The sequence below is a fragment of the Mirounga angustirostris genome, unplaced genomic scaffold (genome assembly GCF_029215605.1).
Source record: "Mirounga angustirostris isolate CCGP_5_RB_7025 unplaced genomic scaffold, mMirAng1.0.hap1 SCAF_8, whole genome shotgun sequence".
Taxonomy (NCBI): domain Eukaryota; kingdom Metazoa; phylum Chordata; class Mammalia; order Carnivora; family Phocidae; genus Mirounga; species Mirounga angustirostris.
Genome location: NW_026991716.1, coordinates 96,199,523 through 96,216,843, shown reverse-complemented (window position 1 = coordinate 96,216,843; position 17,321 = coordinate 96,199,523). Strand labels below are relative to the sequence as shown.

Genomic DNA, 17,321 nt, shown 5'->3' with positions numbered 1-17,321 from the left:
CTTCTTAAACCAGAGGCTAGCTTTTTTTTTTTATCTCATAGTTTACTGGCTATTCTTTTTGGTTTAACTTCTTACATTTCTTTCTTTCTTTTTTTTTTTTTAAACAAAACTCTTAAGAGTTTTTTTTTTTTAAGATTTTATTTATTTATTTGAGACAGAGAATGAGAGACAGCATGACAGGGAGGAGGGTCAGAGGGAGAAGCAGACTCCCCGCCAAGCAGGGAGCCCGATGCGGGACTCGATCCCGGGACTCCAGGATCATGACCTGAGCCGAAGGCAGTCGCTTAACCAACTGAGCCACCCAGGCCCCCAACTTCTTACATTTCTTCTACAGTATCTAAACTGTGCTCTGAAAAGTAACCAGGGAGGATTTTTTTCTCCCTAAATAGTGGACTAAGTTATCATAATCAACCCTCCTATTAAAAAGAATCTAAAGGCTAAGAAGATTAAAAAAAAAAATCTTAAATGCATCAAAGAGATACAAAACAGTAAAGAAATACTGGCCAAAAGAGGAAATAGACTGCTGAAAATCAACCTTTGTCCCGAGGGGTTGGTCATCCTGGAAAATTTGGAGCCTCCACTGAGACAGCCTTACCGAATGAGAGAGGCAGAAAACAAAACCCAGGGTCTCCTTGGGTAAGATGCCATTACAAACTGGGAAGTGGAACAGTCTTTGATATATTTCAACAGTTTGAATTCCTTGGAGATAAAAGAGATTCCCAGCTCTAGAATTTGATCTGAGGTGGTGATGGTCTGGTCAGATACTCAGATACTCTAGTACAGTAGAGGAATTTTCTTTATTACAGGTCTTAAATTATTCCTAAAAATAACATTTCAAATATAGTATGTTCGCACAATTTAGAATATACCAGTCACACAAGAAAACTGTCTCAATGAGCAAAACCTAGCAAACACTGATGTGCACACGCATGTACCAAAGACCTACAGAGAATTCAGTTATTAGAATTATAGATGCAATTTGAAAAACTATAATTCAGAATTCTTATCAAATACTATTTGCAGTGCTTTAATATATAATGTTATAGTCACTTACTGTTGTGTTTGTCGTGTCTCTCGATGATGCTAATAATACCCTATGTGAAACAATTTAGATTGTTTTATATTGACAACTTATATTAAATATTACATTTTTTAAATGCACAGAAGTTGAAGCATTGAGACCAACATATGACTCCCCTTTTAAGTAGACCAAAATAATTCATTTGTTCATAACTAATTCTACTAGATAATAATCTCAGTTTTAGGTGTCAATTTACAGTTTACTAAATGCCAGTTTTTCTCATCATCTCAAAATCTTAGAATTTTATAAAATTCTATATAAACCAAGTTGTGTAAATGGTCCATAGGATCCCCAAGATAGAAATCATCTAATAAAGGATGAAGTAGGCTGTCTGCCCAGTATCTTTCTTTTTCTCCATAGAGAAAAGATCAGAAAGTAAAGGCAGGAAGAGAGAAGATATTAGAAAGGCAGGAGAGAGATAACTTCACTGCTTAACTTTCTTCCCTACAGGGATTGTTTCCCCAAATTCTTTGAGGGCTGTTATTTCTTACCTGGGAGATCTTCTGCGGGGGGGGTGGGCAATGTAGAGATTTTCAAGAGTAAAGCTTTAAGGAATCACATTACCCAATTTCAGGACATGTATTACAAAGCTACAGTAATCAAGACAGCATGGTATTGGTAAAAGGATGGACATATAGACCAATGGAACAAAAGAGAACCCAGAAATAGACCCACACAAATAACATCAACTTATCTTTGGCAAAGGTACAGTCGTAATTCAGTGAAGAAAGGATAGTTTTTCAGCAAATGGTGCTGGAATCACTGGATGCCAGAAAATAAAAATAAAAGAACCCAGACACATACTTCACACCTTATATAAAAAGTAATTCAAGGGCACCTGGGTGGCTCAGTTGGTTAAGCGACTGCCTTCGGCTCAGGTCATGATCCTGGAGTCCCTGGATCGAGTCCCGCATCGGGCTTCCTGCTCGGCAGGGAGTCTGCTTCTCCCTCTGACCCTCCCGACCCTCCCCCCTCTCATGCTCGCGCTCTCTCTCTCTCAATCTCTCTCTCTCAAATAAATAAATAAAATCTTTAAAAAAAAAAAAAAGTAATTCAAAATAGATCATAGACTTAAAGGTGAAATGTATAACTATCAAACTTACAGAAGAAAACAAAGGGGGAAAGTCTGCCTGACCTTGGATTTGGAAATGAGGTTCTAGGTAGAATACAAAAAGTATGATCCATGAAAAGAGGAACTGCTAAGTTGATTTTGTCAAAATTAAAAACTTCTGCTCTGTGGAAAATACTGTTAATGAAAAGATAAGTCACACACTGGGAGAAGACATTTTCATATTACATATCAGATAAAGTACTTGCATCTGGAATATGTAAAGAACTCTCAACAGTAAGAAAGCAAACAAACCAATTAAAAATAGTCAAAAGATGGGCACCTGAGTTGCTCAGTCGGTTGAGCATCTGACACTTGGTTTCAGCTTGCATCATGATCTCGTGGGTTGTGGGATCAAGCGCGCCCCCGCCCACCCCCCCGAGAATGGAGTCTGCTTGAAGAATCTCTCCTTCTGCCCCTCCCCCAACGTGCGCATGTGTGCTCGAACTCTCTCAAATAAATAAATCTTTTAAAAATAAAAAAAGTTTGGGGCGCCTGAGTGGCTCAGTCGGTTAAGCGTCTGCCTTCAGCTCAGGTCATGATCCCAGGGCCCTGGGATCGAGCCCTGCATTGGGCTCACTGCTCAGCGGAGAGCCTGCTTCTTCCTCTCCCTCTGCCTGCCACTCTATCTGTGCTCTCTCTCTATCTCTCTGTCAAATAAATAAATAAAATCTTAAAAAAAAAAAAAAAAGTTCAAAAGACCTAGACAGATACTAGGAAAGAAGATGTAATGATGGCTAACACATGAAAAGATGATTGTTAACATTATATATCATTAGGGAAATGCAAATTAAAACCACAAAGAGCTACCACTAAATACCTATTAGAATGGCTAAAATCCCAAAACTAGCAATACATGCTGGTAAGGATGTGGAACAGCGGTAACTCTCATTCATTGCTGGTGGGAATGCAAAATAGTGCAACCACTTTAGAATACAGTTTGGCAGTTTCTCATAGTGTTATACATAGAGACTTACTATATGACCCAGCGATTGCTCTCCTCTGCATTTACCCAAGTGATTTAAAAGTTATATCTGCCCAAGAATCTGTATGCAAATGTTTATAGCAGCTTTATTCATAATTGCTAAAAGTCTAAAGTAACCAAGATGTCCACTCATTGGGGCAATGGATAAACTGTGATATAACCATACAGTGTAATACTGTTTATCAATAAAAAGCATCAAGCTATTGATTCATACAACATTGGTGAATCTTTAACGCATTTTACTGAATGAAAGAAGCTAGACCCAAAGGCTACTAACTGGATGATTTCATTCATATAACATTCTGGAAAAGGCAAAACTATAGAAATGGAAAACATATTAGTGGTTGCCAGGGATTGAAGGACAGGGGAGTATTGACTACAAAGCAAATGTACAGGGAAACTTTTAGGGTGAAGGAATTATTCTGTATGGTACTGCATGGGTCTATATATTTATCAGACCCATAGAACTATACCTTAGCCAAATGTTGAAGGTTAACATCCTCAGTGGTGTCATGTGGTTATTGTGTACCCCTTCATATGAGGTGATGAGGAGAACACTTCATCTCTGTGATACTTCATAAACCCATTACCACAGTCTAATGATGAGAAAAACGTCAGACAAACCCATACATGGGGGTACCTTCTACAGGTTACCTGGCCAGTACTCATGATTCTCAAGGCCATGAAAAACAAGGAAAGACTGAGAAATAGACCAGAGGAGACTTAAGGAGATGGGATAACTAGATGCAGTGTGGTGTCCTAGATAGGATTGTGAAATGGAAAGTGGACAACAGTGGAAAAACTGGTGAAATTCAAATAAAGTGTGCCGTTTAGTTAATGTGTCTGTGTCAGTTTATTTTGACAGACGTACCGTTGTAATGTAAAATGTTAACAGTAGGGGAGACTTGGTAAGCAATACGTAGAAACTCTGTACTACCCTTGCAACTTCTCTATAAATGTAAAATTATTCCAAAATAAAAAGGTTATTGGGGGAATAAAAGAATATAACAGGTTGATTATTAGTATCAAATATAGATGAGAGCTCAATTAGGATTGAAGAATGGAAAAGATTCTAGACTATGAACAGGAGGTTTTTATAGGAAAAGGAGGTAATTTTTGCAAAAGTTTATTTCCAATAGGAAAAAAGCATGAGAAGAGTTTGAGTTGTCAAATATATGTAAGCCATTTATTTTAGTTACAGAAGTTAGATGAGTATTATTAGAATGTTAATTAGAAGGAATTTTTTTTAAGATATGGAAAATTTTTACAATTTGAAGGCAGAAATACATGAAATTTATTTGGAAATTAAAAGCAGGGAAATTGCTGCAAGTATGATGAAATAAAATTTATATCTCAATTCATTATACTAAATGGCCCTCAGGTTTTGGTTTGTTTTGTCTTGCTTGTTTTGTATAAAAGGTTATAATGAAATCATGGAAAGAATAAGTGAATCACTTTTTTATATTTTACATTTCTCAGACATCATATAGTTAAACTGTTAACTTCTTACAGTAAATTAATATATATGCATAAGTTAACATTTTTATTTTATAAGACAAGTTAATGTACATAATGTAGTCTTACTTTTGTAAATGGAGTAAATTCAAAAGTAAAGATTTAGGAATTTTAACATTTTATATGCATATACAGCTTTTCTCAGTATTTCAGTTATATAATCAGGTATCAGATGAAATAGAAATGGTGCTAACTACTATAGTTGTTAAGGTGAAGTATATAAAATAAATAGAGTAAATATTTTGAGCACCACAGAGGTATTTTATATTACATATTTTAACATCCACAATTGAAAAATTTTATGTGTGTGTGTGTATATATATATATAAGTTAGGGAGTTTCCATGTTCTTTAGGGAAATATGCTAAAACACATAAAAGTAGGTAAAATGAATTTTTATAATGTTATCAATAACTTTGAATCAGTAAATTTGTGTAGATTCTTTTTTCATATAAATTTATTAGAAAATAATATTTATGGTAATTTTCAACTTACAAAGTAATTTCATATTAATGCCCTAGCCACCTAACAGCAAAGTCTTTAAAAACTTCTGAAGTTATGTAAAATCACTTACATGTTTTGGCATGTGTTTTATGGAAATAACAAAGATGGTAGTACCTGATCTCATTCTTTTTTTTTTTAAGATTTTATCCATTTGTTTGACAGAGAGCACAAGCCGGGGGAACAGTAGAGGAAGAGGGAGAAGCGGACTCCCCGTTGAGCAGGGATCCCAATGTAGGGCTCGATCCCAGGACCATGGGATCATGACCTGAGCCGAAGGCAGCCGCTTAACTGACTGATCCACCCAGGCGCCCCCTGTTCTCAGTTTTAATTACACGATTTTGTGATCAAGCTCACCAAATAAGATCAAAGTACTGGGGCACCCGGGTGGTTCATTTGGTTGAGTGTCTGACTCTTAATGTCAGCTCAGGTCTTGATCTCAGGGTCATGAGTTCCAGCCCCTTGTTGGGCTCCACGCTGACATGGTGCCTACTTAACAACAACAACAAACAAAAACAAAGCATTACATTTAGCTGGAAAAGATTACAAATTTAGTATCTTTCTTAGGATTCTTTCCATGCTACTCAATTAAGCTTTCTCTTAGAATTTAAATTCCCACAAAAGATCACAGAAAAGTTTAGAGACTACTTCAAAGTATGCCCCAGGACTCAGTGCCTGAAACCTAGACAAGTAAACATGCATAGTCACTTCTTCCACTGCTGGTCAAATTGTTTTGCATTTGCCCCAGGTTTCCACTCACTGTTATCTGCCACCACTTCTGAAATGTGTTGCATATTTTTTGTTCAGGGATTAGTGTTAAAGTATGTTTTGAATCTTATCTGGAATCTGATTTCCACTAGAATTTTAGTGGAGATTCATACAGAATACCCTAGGAGTTTTAAAGTCTATAAAAATTCTTAATTCTTCATTATTTTCAAAATGAGTTTTTAATCATACCTACCACAATAGCACACTTAAATGTGTCATACTTTTATTCCAGTATCTAAGTATTGTTTCTATTTCTCATATCCATATTAGAAATACTTTTGTCCCCTCTTAGTTTGGAACCATTGTTCTCAGCTGTGCATATGCATTCCTGTGTGTGTATGCATTTTAAGGGCACCATTTTAGGAACTAGTCATATAGGTTATATATTATTTTACTTAAAGGGTAATTGTGTGCAAGTTAAAAATAGAATTTATCCCCTTTAACCTTTCTATTCCTAGGTGATTCATTGCGTACAACTGGATCTTGCAAGGATCGGCTACCAGGAAATTCTCTTACTGGTACTTTATTTCTGTGGGAAGAAGATGAAATACCAAGGTTAGTTAATGTCGTAAAGGAAAAAAAACCTCTTTATGTATATCCTAATGTATTCAGAAATCAGTGGTTACTATAATTTAATCTTAACGTTATATATATATATATATATTTTTTTTTAAAGATTTTATTTATTTATTTGAGAGAGAGAATGAGAGACAGCACAAGAGGGAAGAGGGTCAGAGGGAGAAGCAGACACCCCGCTGAGCAGGGAGCCCGATGCGGGACTCGATGCGGGACTCGATCCCGGGACTCCAGGATCATGACCCGAGCCGAAGGCAGTCGCTTAACCAACTGAGCCACCCAGGCGCCCAGCGTTATATATATTTTTTAATCTACAAGTCTGTCAGAGAAGCAAATCTCAACATTAGTATGTTAAATGGAATCACAGATTTTAAAAACAGACCTTGGAAATAAGATGAAAATAGACCTACTTATCATCTAATTAATAAAAGTAATCTGGGTATAAATTTTTATACTTCTCTCCAACATGTCTTCATTATGCATTGTAAATTGTTATCCTATAACTTGTCAAATAAAAATCACATATAAAATAGCAATTTAAAATGTAAATAGCAAATATTGTTAATAAAAATAACTCCCAAATTTCTAAATATTTTTATGGAAAAAATGTAAGTTGACATAGTGTGTATGAATAATGTAGTTTGTGATTTCTTTTGACCAAGTATATTATTTATTAGACTTTCTGGAGGAGATAACATTTTCCAGATGTTTAGAATTCCCTACCATAAAGCAGATATGTAATTAGTGCCTATCTAAATTATCAATAATAATTTTATACATAGAATTCAGAGAGGTGGCGCCTGGGTGGGTCAGTTGGTTAAGCGACTGCCTTCGGCTCAGGTCATGATCCTGGAGTCCCACGTCAGGCTCCCTGCTCAGTGGGGAGTCTGCTTCTCCCTCTCCCGCTCTCCCTCTTGTGCTCTCTCATTCTCTCTCTCAAATAAATAAATAAAATCTTAAAAAAAAAAAAAAAAGAATTCAGAGAGGTATCTGAGGTATCTTTAAAAAAAATATAAAGTTTTTGTTGTTTAAGATCCTAATATGTACTTCACAGAATTTCCACATTTTAGAATTACTTGGGCTTTTTTTTTTTTTAAAGATTTTATTTATTTGAGAGAGAGACACAGCAAGAAAGGGAACACAAGCAGGGGGAGTGGGAGAGGGAGAAGCAGGCTTCCTGCTGAGCAGGGAGCCCAATGTGGGGCTCGATCCCAGAACCCCGGGACCATCACCTGAGCCAAAGGCAGACACTTAACGACTGAGCCATCCAGGCACCCCTATTTGGGCTTTTAATAGCTAAAGTTAAGAAAGAATTTCACTAAATAATGATAGAAATACATTGTTTTATGACAGAAATAATTGTACCAGAACGAAACTTCGAGGACTTCAAAGTGATATGCACAGTGACTTGCCTTACCTCTTGATTGACCTTAACAAGTGTTAGGACTTTTTGATAAACGTGCACACACATGTTCACATATGCATACAGGTGTACTTGTTGGTTCCTCTCAGGTACAGCAGAATTGTTTTTTAATCATGTTGAAATGGTATTAAGTTTAAACAAAATATTATTTACCACATCAAATTCAAGTTCTAATCAGTCCAGAGCGAAGTGACCAAGAAGCTACTTGCTGCCTTCATTTTTTTATGCCTGTGATACCAGTCCTCTATCTTTCCGAAATTGGAGCACATCAATTTGATCCAAGGACTTTACCTATTCACTAGAGCCTTTAGTTTTCAAAGTTCCATATTTAATAACGTGTTTTGCTTGATCAAATAAGAACAGAATTTATTAGTATGAGAAATCCGTTTATAAGCAACCATCTTTATAGTTAGGTCATAGTAAAGCTTTACTGGTTAGAAGTAAGTTTGGGGAAACCATATATAATGAAAAGATTGCAACTTAGACTGTTTTGGGGGAGCCCATTTTATTCTTAACTGACAAATTATGAGCAAAGATACAAATAGGCAAACTAGTGAAATTAGACGAGGTACTCAGAATTTATAATAAATATAGGATAGCTATATATTTTTGTCTCAGATTATCCCACATTTTTTTATTCTGGGGATGCTTATATTTTAATTAACATGAGAATCCATTGTTTCACCAAGTACAAATAGCATAATGTCAAAAAATGTTGTCATGGATTAGTATTCTTAGATTTTATTAGTCTCATTTCCGTCCCCAGTGTTGTTATCACCTTCTTGCTGGGTACCTTTTTTTTTTTTTTTAAACGTTTTATATTCCCTCACAAACATTATTACAAGGACCATGACAAATAGCAGCAACCTCGTAAGAGATGAGAGTGCTGAGTTAGCAGTTCTGCTAACCCTACTTGTTAACTCATTGTAAATTACCACATATCATGGACCTTCAGGGTCCTTTGCCAGAGTGTTGAATCCACAAAAGTCAAGTCTACTGCAGTAATCTCAACCCTGGCTGCCCATCAATTGATCTGAAGAGACTTTTAAAATTATAGATGTTTGAGCTCCACCCTCAGTGATTCTAATTAGTAGGTCTGTTGTGTTAAGCTAGAAACAGAAATGTTCAGAGAGGCACAATTGTCTAGTTACTATCATATGGCTTATCTACTTTTCATGATTATAATGAATGGTTTACATGTTTTGCTCACTCAAATTTTTTACTTATGGTTTTTCTATCTACTGGAAACAAATTTTTAATTGTAAAAACTACTTCTTTCCCTAGGAACACCTCCTGTTCTGAATGTCTAAAGTAGTTTTGTAATAAGGGCAAGAAATAGTTGTAAATTTTTACTATGAGATTGCATTTTTTTAATGTTATTCTTCCCATCTTTTATCACAAATATGCTACTCCTGGAAAATTCACCCTTGAAATTTACAGTATAATTCTTGCAAAAATTGTGAAATTTTTTGGTAAAAGAAAACTGTTGACCAAAAACTATTTTATCTACTATTTCAATTCATGGCAAAACTGATTTTATTAAATTATATGAATAAAAAAGGCAAGTTACATTGATAATTATTTTTTTCTGAAAGTAAAAGGGATATATTTTGATAGGTTGGCTAATATGTCCCTTCCCTATCAATGGAAAAAGATATGTATGTGTTTTGTATCTACACGTATATGTATACACATATAGGGATTTCCTTAGGAATAGACAGTGGAAAATTAGGTTTTGCTAATATGTTTCTCTTAAAATATAAAAAAAAAACCTTTCAACTAAAAATGTTAATGAAATCTGCCATCACCCACTTTCTAGTAAAAGTTCTCCTTTTCATTTGGGGTCCATATTTGTAGAAGATCTAAATTTTAGAATGAGCAAACTGGTATCCACATTAGATGTTGTACGTTCACTCTATCAAACAGGGACAGTTATGTGGTGTCTTCCTAATCCAGCTCTGATGAAAAAAAAAATGCTTTTGAGTAAAAGAACATTAGTGGGGAACAACCCTCTGAAGTTGTCATAAGAATTAATGCCTTGTGGTATCACCACTTTTCTTAGCTATGATCCCACTGTTGAACTCATATAGTTTCTCAGTTCTGTAGTTATGAAGACTTTTACAGTGTTCCTCAGCTCAGCAGTAGTTGAGGACAGGGAGAACAGTATTATTTGCCCACTTTTCAGTATGCTTACTTCCCCTTATCTCTTGTTGCATATTCTGTCCTCATTTTTTACAACCATCTGTGATTACAGAGCAAGATGCCTCTAGGCAAGTCATTACAAATATATATGGTTTCTGTATCCCTCTGTTGTCCCTCTGTTATCTAATCCCATTCTACCCTGGATATGACCCACATGCTAAAGCATTGTACTTTCCTTATATATAAAATATAATGAACCGGGCGCCTGGGTGGCTCAGATGGTTAAGTGTCTGCCTTCGGCTCAGGTCGTGATCCCAGGGTCCTGGGATCGAGTCCCGCATCGGGCTCCCTGCTCCTTGGGAGCCTGCTTCTCCCTCTGCCTCTCTCTCTCTCTCTCTGTCTCTCATGAATGAATAAATAAAATCTTTAAAAATATATATATATATATAATGAACCAAAATATATAAAATATACTGAAAAAGGATCTCAATAGAGTTGTCAATACAATAGGTTTTGTATTTTTCTCTTCCTGTTTTTTATTTCTTTATATGTACACACACAGTATCAAATGTGTCATAAATAATTGTGACTTACTATAATATCACTAAACATGAAAAATTATATAAGAAAAGTCTTCAGAAAATTTTCTTTTATGTGATATATATATTTTAAATGTCATTTATTTTTTAAGTAATCTCTGCCCATTGTGGGGCTTGAACTCACAGCCCCAAGATCAAGAGTTGCATGCTTTACCGACTGAGCCAGCCAGGCACCCCCTAATTATTATATTTTTTGATATCTTCTTAATACAGCTCTTTAATACTGGAAGGTGTTGAACCACAGAGTACATGTGAATTAGAAGTGGATGCTGTAGCTGCTGATATCTTAAATCGGCTGGACATCGAAGGTATATACACAATTATTAATATGTGTTTTTATTTTAAAATTTAATGGCCGGAGTGGAAAAAATAGGGAAGAAAACATTAGTAGGGAAGTAACATGTTATAGAAGGAGGATGCAAAATGTTATGAAGATTTCTTCTGTACCTCTGATGAGATGGTCATTTTTTCATTAATATTTTCATTCATGTAAGTATGTTTGCGTAGACATGAGCCTAAAGTAAGACACTAAATACATTAGCCATCATAAAAGAATTTCATATACTCTGCCTTTTAATTTTTTAATTTTCAGGTTATATACCAGGGAGGGGACTCTTAGGTGTATTAGCTGTCATCACATGTTTAAATCTTACTCATTTGATGGGTTTCGGGAGCCAGGAGGAAGAAAACTAAAAAAGGAATAATGTGATAATGTAAATTGGGAATGTTTGGTCGTTTTATTACACAAAGCAGGTAATTTTTTTAAGGCAGTATTTTTTTTTTTTAATTTTGGATTTCTTTTTCTGAGCAAGTATTTTTCACTTTGATCCTTGTTGTATTGAAGTATTGTTGTGATTATAGGTCAAATTGGTGGAAACCCTGGTCTGCAGGCCATATGGGAAGATGAAAAGCAACGGCGAAGAAACAGAAATGAAACTTCTCAAATTAGCCAACCCGAATCACAAGGTATAAACCTAATAGTACTCTGGTGATTTTTTTTTTTTTTTACACTAAATATTCTAATAGAAAAGTTTAAGCCATTGAGTTTTTACCTTGACATTAAATTTTATTTTTCAAATTACCTTTAAATGTTCTAGTTTTTTCCTATTGTCATTGCTCTGAACTGTAATTCTTTACCTCCAAAGTGTCACTCATTGTTCTCTCCCTCCACCCACACCCCCTATCCCCATAGAAATTGGCATCTTCATTGCCCTTGGTTTTTCACCTTACCTTGTCTTCTTGTCCCACCTCTTAGCTCCTTTTTTATTTTCTAGTATGTTCTAGGCTTTTGTATTTCCAAATGAGCTAGAATACTCACAGAAGATAAGAGTCCCAACTTAGAAACACTGTATTTTGTTCATTAAGCTTTGAAAATGAAAGCTTTGAAATACTGCCCTTAAACTACTGGGTATGTCCTATAAATTCCCGCTTTGATCATCTTGTACAGCTCTGAAGAAAATACTCATTTTATGTATTACTAAATTCTGCTACATTCAGAAAAGAATATGAGGGCTTAAATAAATGCCATGGATACAATAAAAAATTTTAAATAAAACTAAAAGAATTAAAGATATATGTAAAAGAATAAAAAGACATAATTCAGAAGGTAAATATATTTGAAATACAGTAGTAAGTATACATTGAAGTCCAATTAAAATTTTTATTATGTCTTGGACACTAAAATGCTATGATAAATTTTGAATGCCTATTAAGATAGAAATATTTTATAAGGGGGAAATTTCTAGGTTCAGAGTGTGCGATACATTTATAGGTAGAGAACAATGTTTTTGTTTTAGATTTAAGTTACAATTATAGAACTTAATCTTGAACTGACTTTAAGTGCTTAATTTTCTAGCTTCAGTAACAACTGTTTCTCTTTTGTTTGATTTAATAATAGGACTACTTTTAGGTGGTATTATATGTGTCAAGAGAAAGATAGGAAATTGTTACCATTTTAAAACTACTCTAAGAGAAAGGAAAATATTTCATTCATTTGTTATCTACATGTTTTAATGCACTTTTAAAATTCAAAGATCGCAGGTTTGTGCCAGCAACAGAAAATGAAAAAATTTTTCAGAAGAGACTTCAGGAAATTCTCAAACAGAATGATTTCTCTGTGTAAGTGGTTATTTATTATAGATCTCAGAACTAATTTTATTGCTTTGTTATCTAGTTTGTTATAAAGGATATGTTTTAATTAAGCAGAACATTATCAGGATCAGTGGACTACAGCGATGGATCTCAGGAGTTCTCTGCTGAGTTAACATTGCACTCTGAAGTTCTGTCTCCTGATATTCTTCAGTGTACGCCAGCTAATATGGTAGAAGTCCACAAAGATAAAGAGTTGAGCAAAGGTGAGGTTTGTTTTGCAAGTATACAGAAAATACTATAATAGACATCTGTATATCTAGCACTGAGATTAGTATTTGGTTGACTTAGCTAAGTTTCTCCCATTCCTTTACCTTTTCTTCATTTCTAGAGGTAAACACTATTCTAAAGTTGTTGTAAATTGTTACCATATGATTTTATATTTTCTTATGTACGTATGTCCATAATATATACTGCTATTTTAGATTTTAAATTTTACATAAATGGTGTTCTACTTGATATAATGTAATTGAGGAGGCACCTGGGTGGCTCAGTCAGTTAAGCATCTGACTCTTGATCTCAGCTTAGGTCTTGATCTTTGGGTTGTGAGTTCAAGCTCCACGTTGGGCTCCATGCTGGGTGTGGAGCCTACTTTTTAATTAATTAAGGTATAATTTGTATAACATAAAGCACACTCATTTTAAGTGTACAATTCAGGGATGCCTGGGTGGCTCAGTAGGTTAAGTGTCTGCCTTCTGCTCAGATCGTGATTCCAGGTTCCTGGGATTGAGTCCCGAACCCGGCTACTTGATCAGTGGGGAGCCGGCTTCTCCTTCTGCCTGCTCTGTCTGCCACTCCCCCCTGCTTCTGCTCTCTTTCTCTCTCTCTCTGACAAATAAATAAAAAATCTTTAAGTGTACAATTCAGTGATTTAGTAAATTTATAGAGTTGTGCAAACATCCCCATAATTCAATTTTAGAACATTTCTTTCACTTCAGAGGATTCCTTGTGTCCATTTGCAGTCACATCTGTTCCCACCTTCAACCCTAAGTAATCACTAATCCACTTTCAAGATTTGCCTTTTCTAGATATAGCATATAAATGAAATTACACAATATGTGATCTTTTATGTCTTCTTTCATTTAGCATAATATTTCCAGTTCATCCATATTGTAGTATCTACCAGTATTTCAATTTGTTTAATTTTATTATCAGATAGTATTGTATTTTATGGATATTACCATATTTTGTTAATTCATTCATCAGTTAATGGGTATTGGAGTTGTTTTCACTTTTTTGGCTCTTAAAAATAATGCTGCTATGAACACTTATATGTAAGTCTTTGTGTAGATGTGTATTTGTCTCTTGAGAGACACCAAGAATGGAATTGCTGGGTCATTTGGTAAACTTGTATTTAACTTTTTAATAAACTACAATACTGTTTTCCAAAGTGACTATACTTTTTACATTTCCACCAGCATTTTGTGAAGGTTCCAGTGACCCTGCATCCTCATGAACACTTGTTATTTGTCTTTTTTATATAGCCGTTCTAGTGTGTGTGAAATGGCATCTCATAGTTTTAATTAACCTTTCCCTCATTACTAATGATGTTGAGTATCTTTTATGTCAACATTATAATTTTGAAATCTATCCTTGTTCATACATGTCTCTAGTTCACTCATTTTAGCTGCTGAATAGTGTTCCTTTGTAAGACTAAACACGTTTATCTGCTTCTCTACAACTATTAGATGGTTTTCACTTTTTAACTGTTATTAATAGTGTTATTTTTGTCATCTTGTGGCAAGAGTTTCTCCACAGAAAACATACAGAAGTGTAATTTGCCAGGTCTTAGGGTATAAGTACTCTACCTAGACAGCATCTGTTCTAACAGGGTTTCTGTAAGGTAGTTAGATTATACACGATTAGTAAATAAAAGAATAATGAAAGTTTTACTCCAGGGGCACCTGGATGGCTCAGTTGTTAAGCGTCTGCCTTCGGCTCAGATCATGATCCCAGGGTCCTGGGATCCAGCCCCGCATTGGGCTCCCTGCTCAGGGGGAAGCCTGCTTCTCCCTTTCCCACTCCTGCTTCTGTTCCCACTCTCGCTGTCTGTCTCTCTATCAAATAAATAAAATCTTAAAAAAAAAAAGTTTTACTCCAAAGTCACATTGTTTCATATGCAATTTTTCTAGGCAAGGAGAGCCAGAATAGCAGGAGTAGGATTACAGCTTTCAGCAGAAATGGAAATCCTCCTTTACACTGCTGCATTAGCGGCAGAGGCTCTTTTGACTATATTTAACTACAATTCCAAATGAGCATCGTTACACCCAGGGCTTCCTCCCTAAGAGTTGCATCCCAGCATTGTGACATCTCTGACTCATGACAGGTTGCACCTGAGGTCTCCTGAGCTCACCTCATTGGCAACCTACCTGCTCAGAGTTCTACTTGCATTTGCTTTGTCTTAGCATCTGCCAGCTGCATTCTAATCAAAATGTATCCAGCATTTCCATACTATTATTTCCTGTGCATTTTAATATCCACTATGACAGCCTCCGGCCACACTGGCTGCCTGCCTGACTGAGTTATCTCCTCAGGTACCAATTATTGATTTTATTAGTGTTCTGGTTACAAAGCTGCATAAATTTTGCCTTAACCTTTTTCCGCCCCATAAGCCCTATTATTTTTAGAGCTCCATTTTTCAGGTTTTGAAGTATGTTAATAATAAAAATATCACATTTTAGTAGTAATAATATAAAATCGTACTTAAGTGTATAATCCCACAGTGTACTAGAGCCTATATTTCCCTACATCTTCAATCATTTGATAGTATCAGATGTAAAAATTTTTTGCCATTCTGATTCTTTGAAATGGTATCTCAGTTTAATTTGCATTTCCTGATTACTAATAAGTTTGAGCATTTGTGTGTCTTTATCTGAGAATTGCTTATTCATGCTCTTGGCTCATTTTCTTTTGGGTCCTTCCCTATCGTGATGTAATGCAAGTTTTCATCCCTACAGCTTATGTGTGCTTACAGTTTGGTTTTTCGCATTTAGGTCTTATAAGTACTTATCTGAAATTTTACTTGTATATATAGTAAGGATCTAATTATGTCTCTCTTTATAAGAGAGGGAGGGGTAGAGGGAGAAAGAGAATTGGGGCTCAATATCATGACTTGAGCTGAAATCAAGAGCCAGACACTTAACCAACTGAGCCACCCAAGCACCCCATATTTTTCTGAAGGTAAATAGCTAGTTCCAACATATTTACTGCAAAATTTTTTTTCCACTGAATTATTCCACCTCAGTTATGTTCCCCTATGTTATTATGTTATATTGTTGTAATTACTGTTGATTTATAAGTATTGATATATATATCAGGGGCAGATCTTACCTTGTTCAACTACAAAATTGTCTACTCTTGATCTTTTAAAGAAACTCTCCATATTAATTTTAGGATCAGATGGTTCATTTCTGGAAAGTACCCTGTTCAGATTTTGCTGGGAGTTTATTGAATTTATAGGCTGATTTAGGAACATTTTTAATCTTTAATAAAGCCAGATCATCTCATCTATGAACAGGATGTATTTCTCATTTTACTTGGTCTTCTTTCATATCTTTCAATAGAGTTTTGCCATTTTCTTTGTAAAATTTGATATCTTAGATATACTCTCAGGTGCCTTATAATTGTTGCAATTGTAAGTTTATCTTTGAAAAATTATATCTTCTAATTCCTGGTATATAGGAACTTCACTGACCTTTGTATATCAATCTTATATTACAGCAACTTTTATTAGCACTAATAGTTTATGTCTTTTCTGTTGGATTTTTTTGTGTATGGAGTCCTCATCTGTAAATAACAATTTTATTTCTTTACCCATCTTCATACTTTAAAAGAAAAAATTTTTTTAAGGCACTGCTTAAGGACTCAGATAATGTTAAGTAGAAATAATGGTCTTTTTCCTGGCTTTGAAAGGATTGCTTCTATATTCTATTATTACATATGAAATTTACTACGGGATGTTAGCAGATAACTTTAATTAGATTAAGATCTCCTATTGCTTGCTTGCTATGAAGTTTAGTTTTTTTAAATCATGAATGGATAATAAGTTAAATTTTACCAAATGTTCTTTTCTGAATTTATTGAAATTGCATTTTTTTCCTTTTACTCTGATAATATAGTTACATTAAAATGATTTTTATTTTCAAATGTTAAACTATCTGTGTACTCCTGAAAGAAACCCTTCTTTGTCACAATGTGGTATTTTTTTTAAAGCATTGCTATATCTACTTTACTAATACTGTGTTTGGAATTTATTCTTTTTGTTTTTAATAATTGAGAAAGAGCCATACTTTGCCCCATTGAGTTGTGGAGTTTTCTTTCTTTTTGAACTCTTCAAGAATTTTAATAATATATAGAATTGTCAAATCACTATGTTGTACAACCAAAACTAATATAACATTGTATGTCAACTATATTTCAATTAAAAAAAAAACAATTTTTATTAGATTTGTATAATCTATTTCTTGGAGATTTGAT

The 17,321-nt window shown here is 34.7% G+C and overlaps 1 protein-coding gene across 7 annotated transcripts in view; it reads left to right on the top strand.

Moving 5' to 3' along the window:
- The window catches only part of REV3L (REV3 like, DNA directed polymerase zeta catalytic subunit), a 182,120-nt gene that overhangs the window by 65,693 nt on the left and 99,106 nt on the right, over window positions 1–17,321 (top strand). For 5 of the 7 annotated variants that reach the window (XR_008505367.2, XM_045865329.3, XM_045865327.3 and 2 more), the window contains exons 5-9: window positions 6,416–6,512; window positions 10,911–11,005; window positions 11,559–11,663; window positions 12,731–12,815; window positions 12,900–13,051. Coding sequence is in view for 6 of the 7 variants with exons in the window: in XM_045865329.3 (XP_045721285.1) it covers window positions 6,416–6,512; window positions 10,911–11,005; window positions 11,559–11,663; window positions 12,731–12,815; window positions 12,900–13,051 (534 nt within the window). In the remaining variant the exon portion in view is untranslated. The remainder of the gene's footprint in view (window positions 1–6,415; window positions 6,513–10,910; window positions 11,006–11,558; window positions 11,664–12,730; window positions 12,816–12,899; window positions 13,052–17,321) is intronic. The other 2 variants (XM_045865328.3, XM_064597998.1) reach the window with 1 other exon arrangement.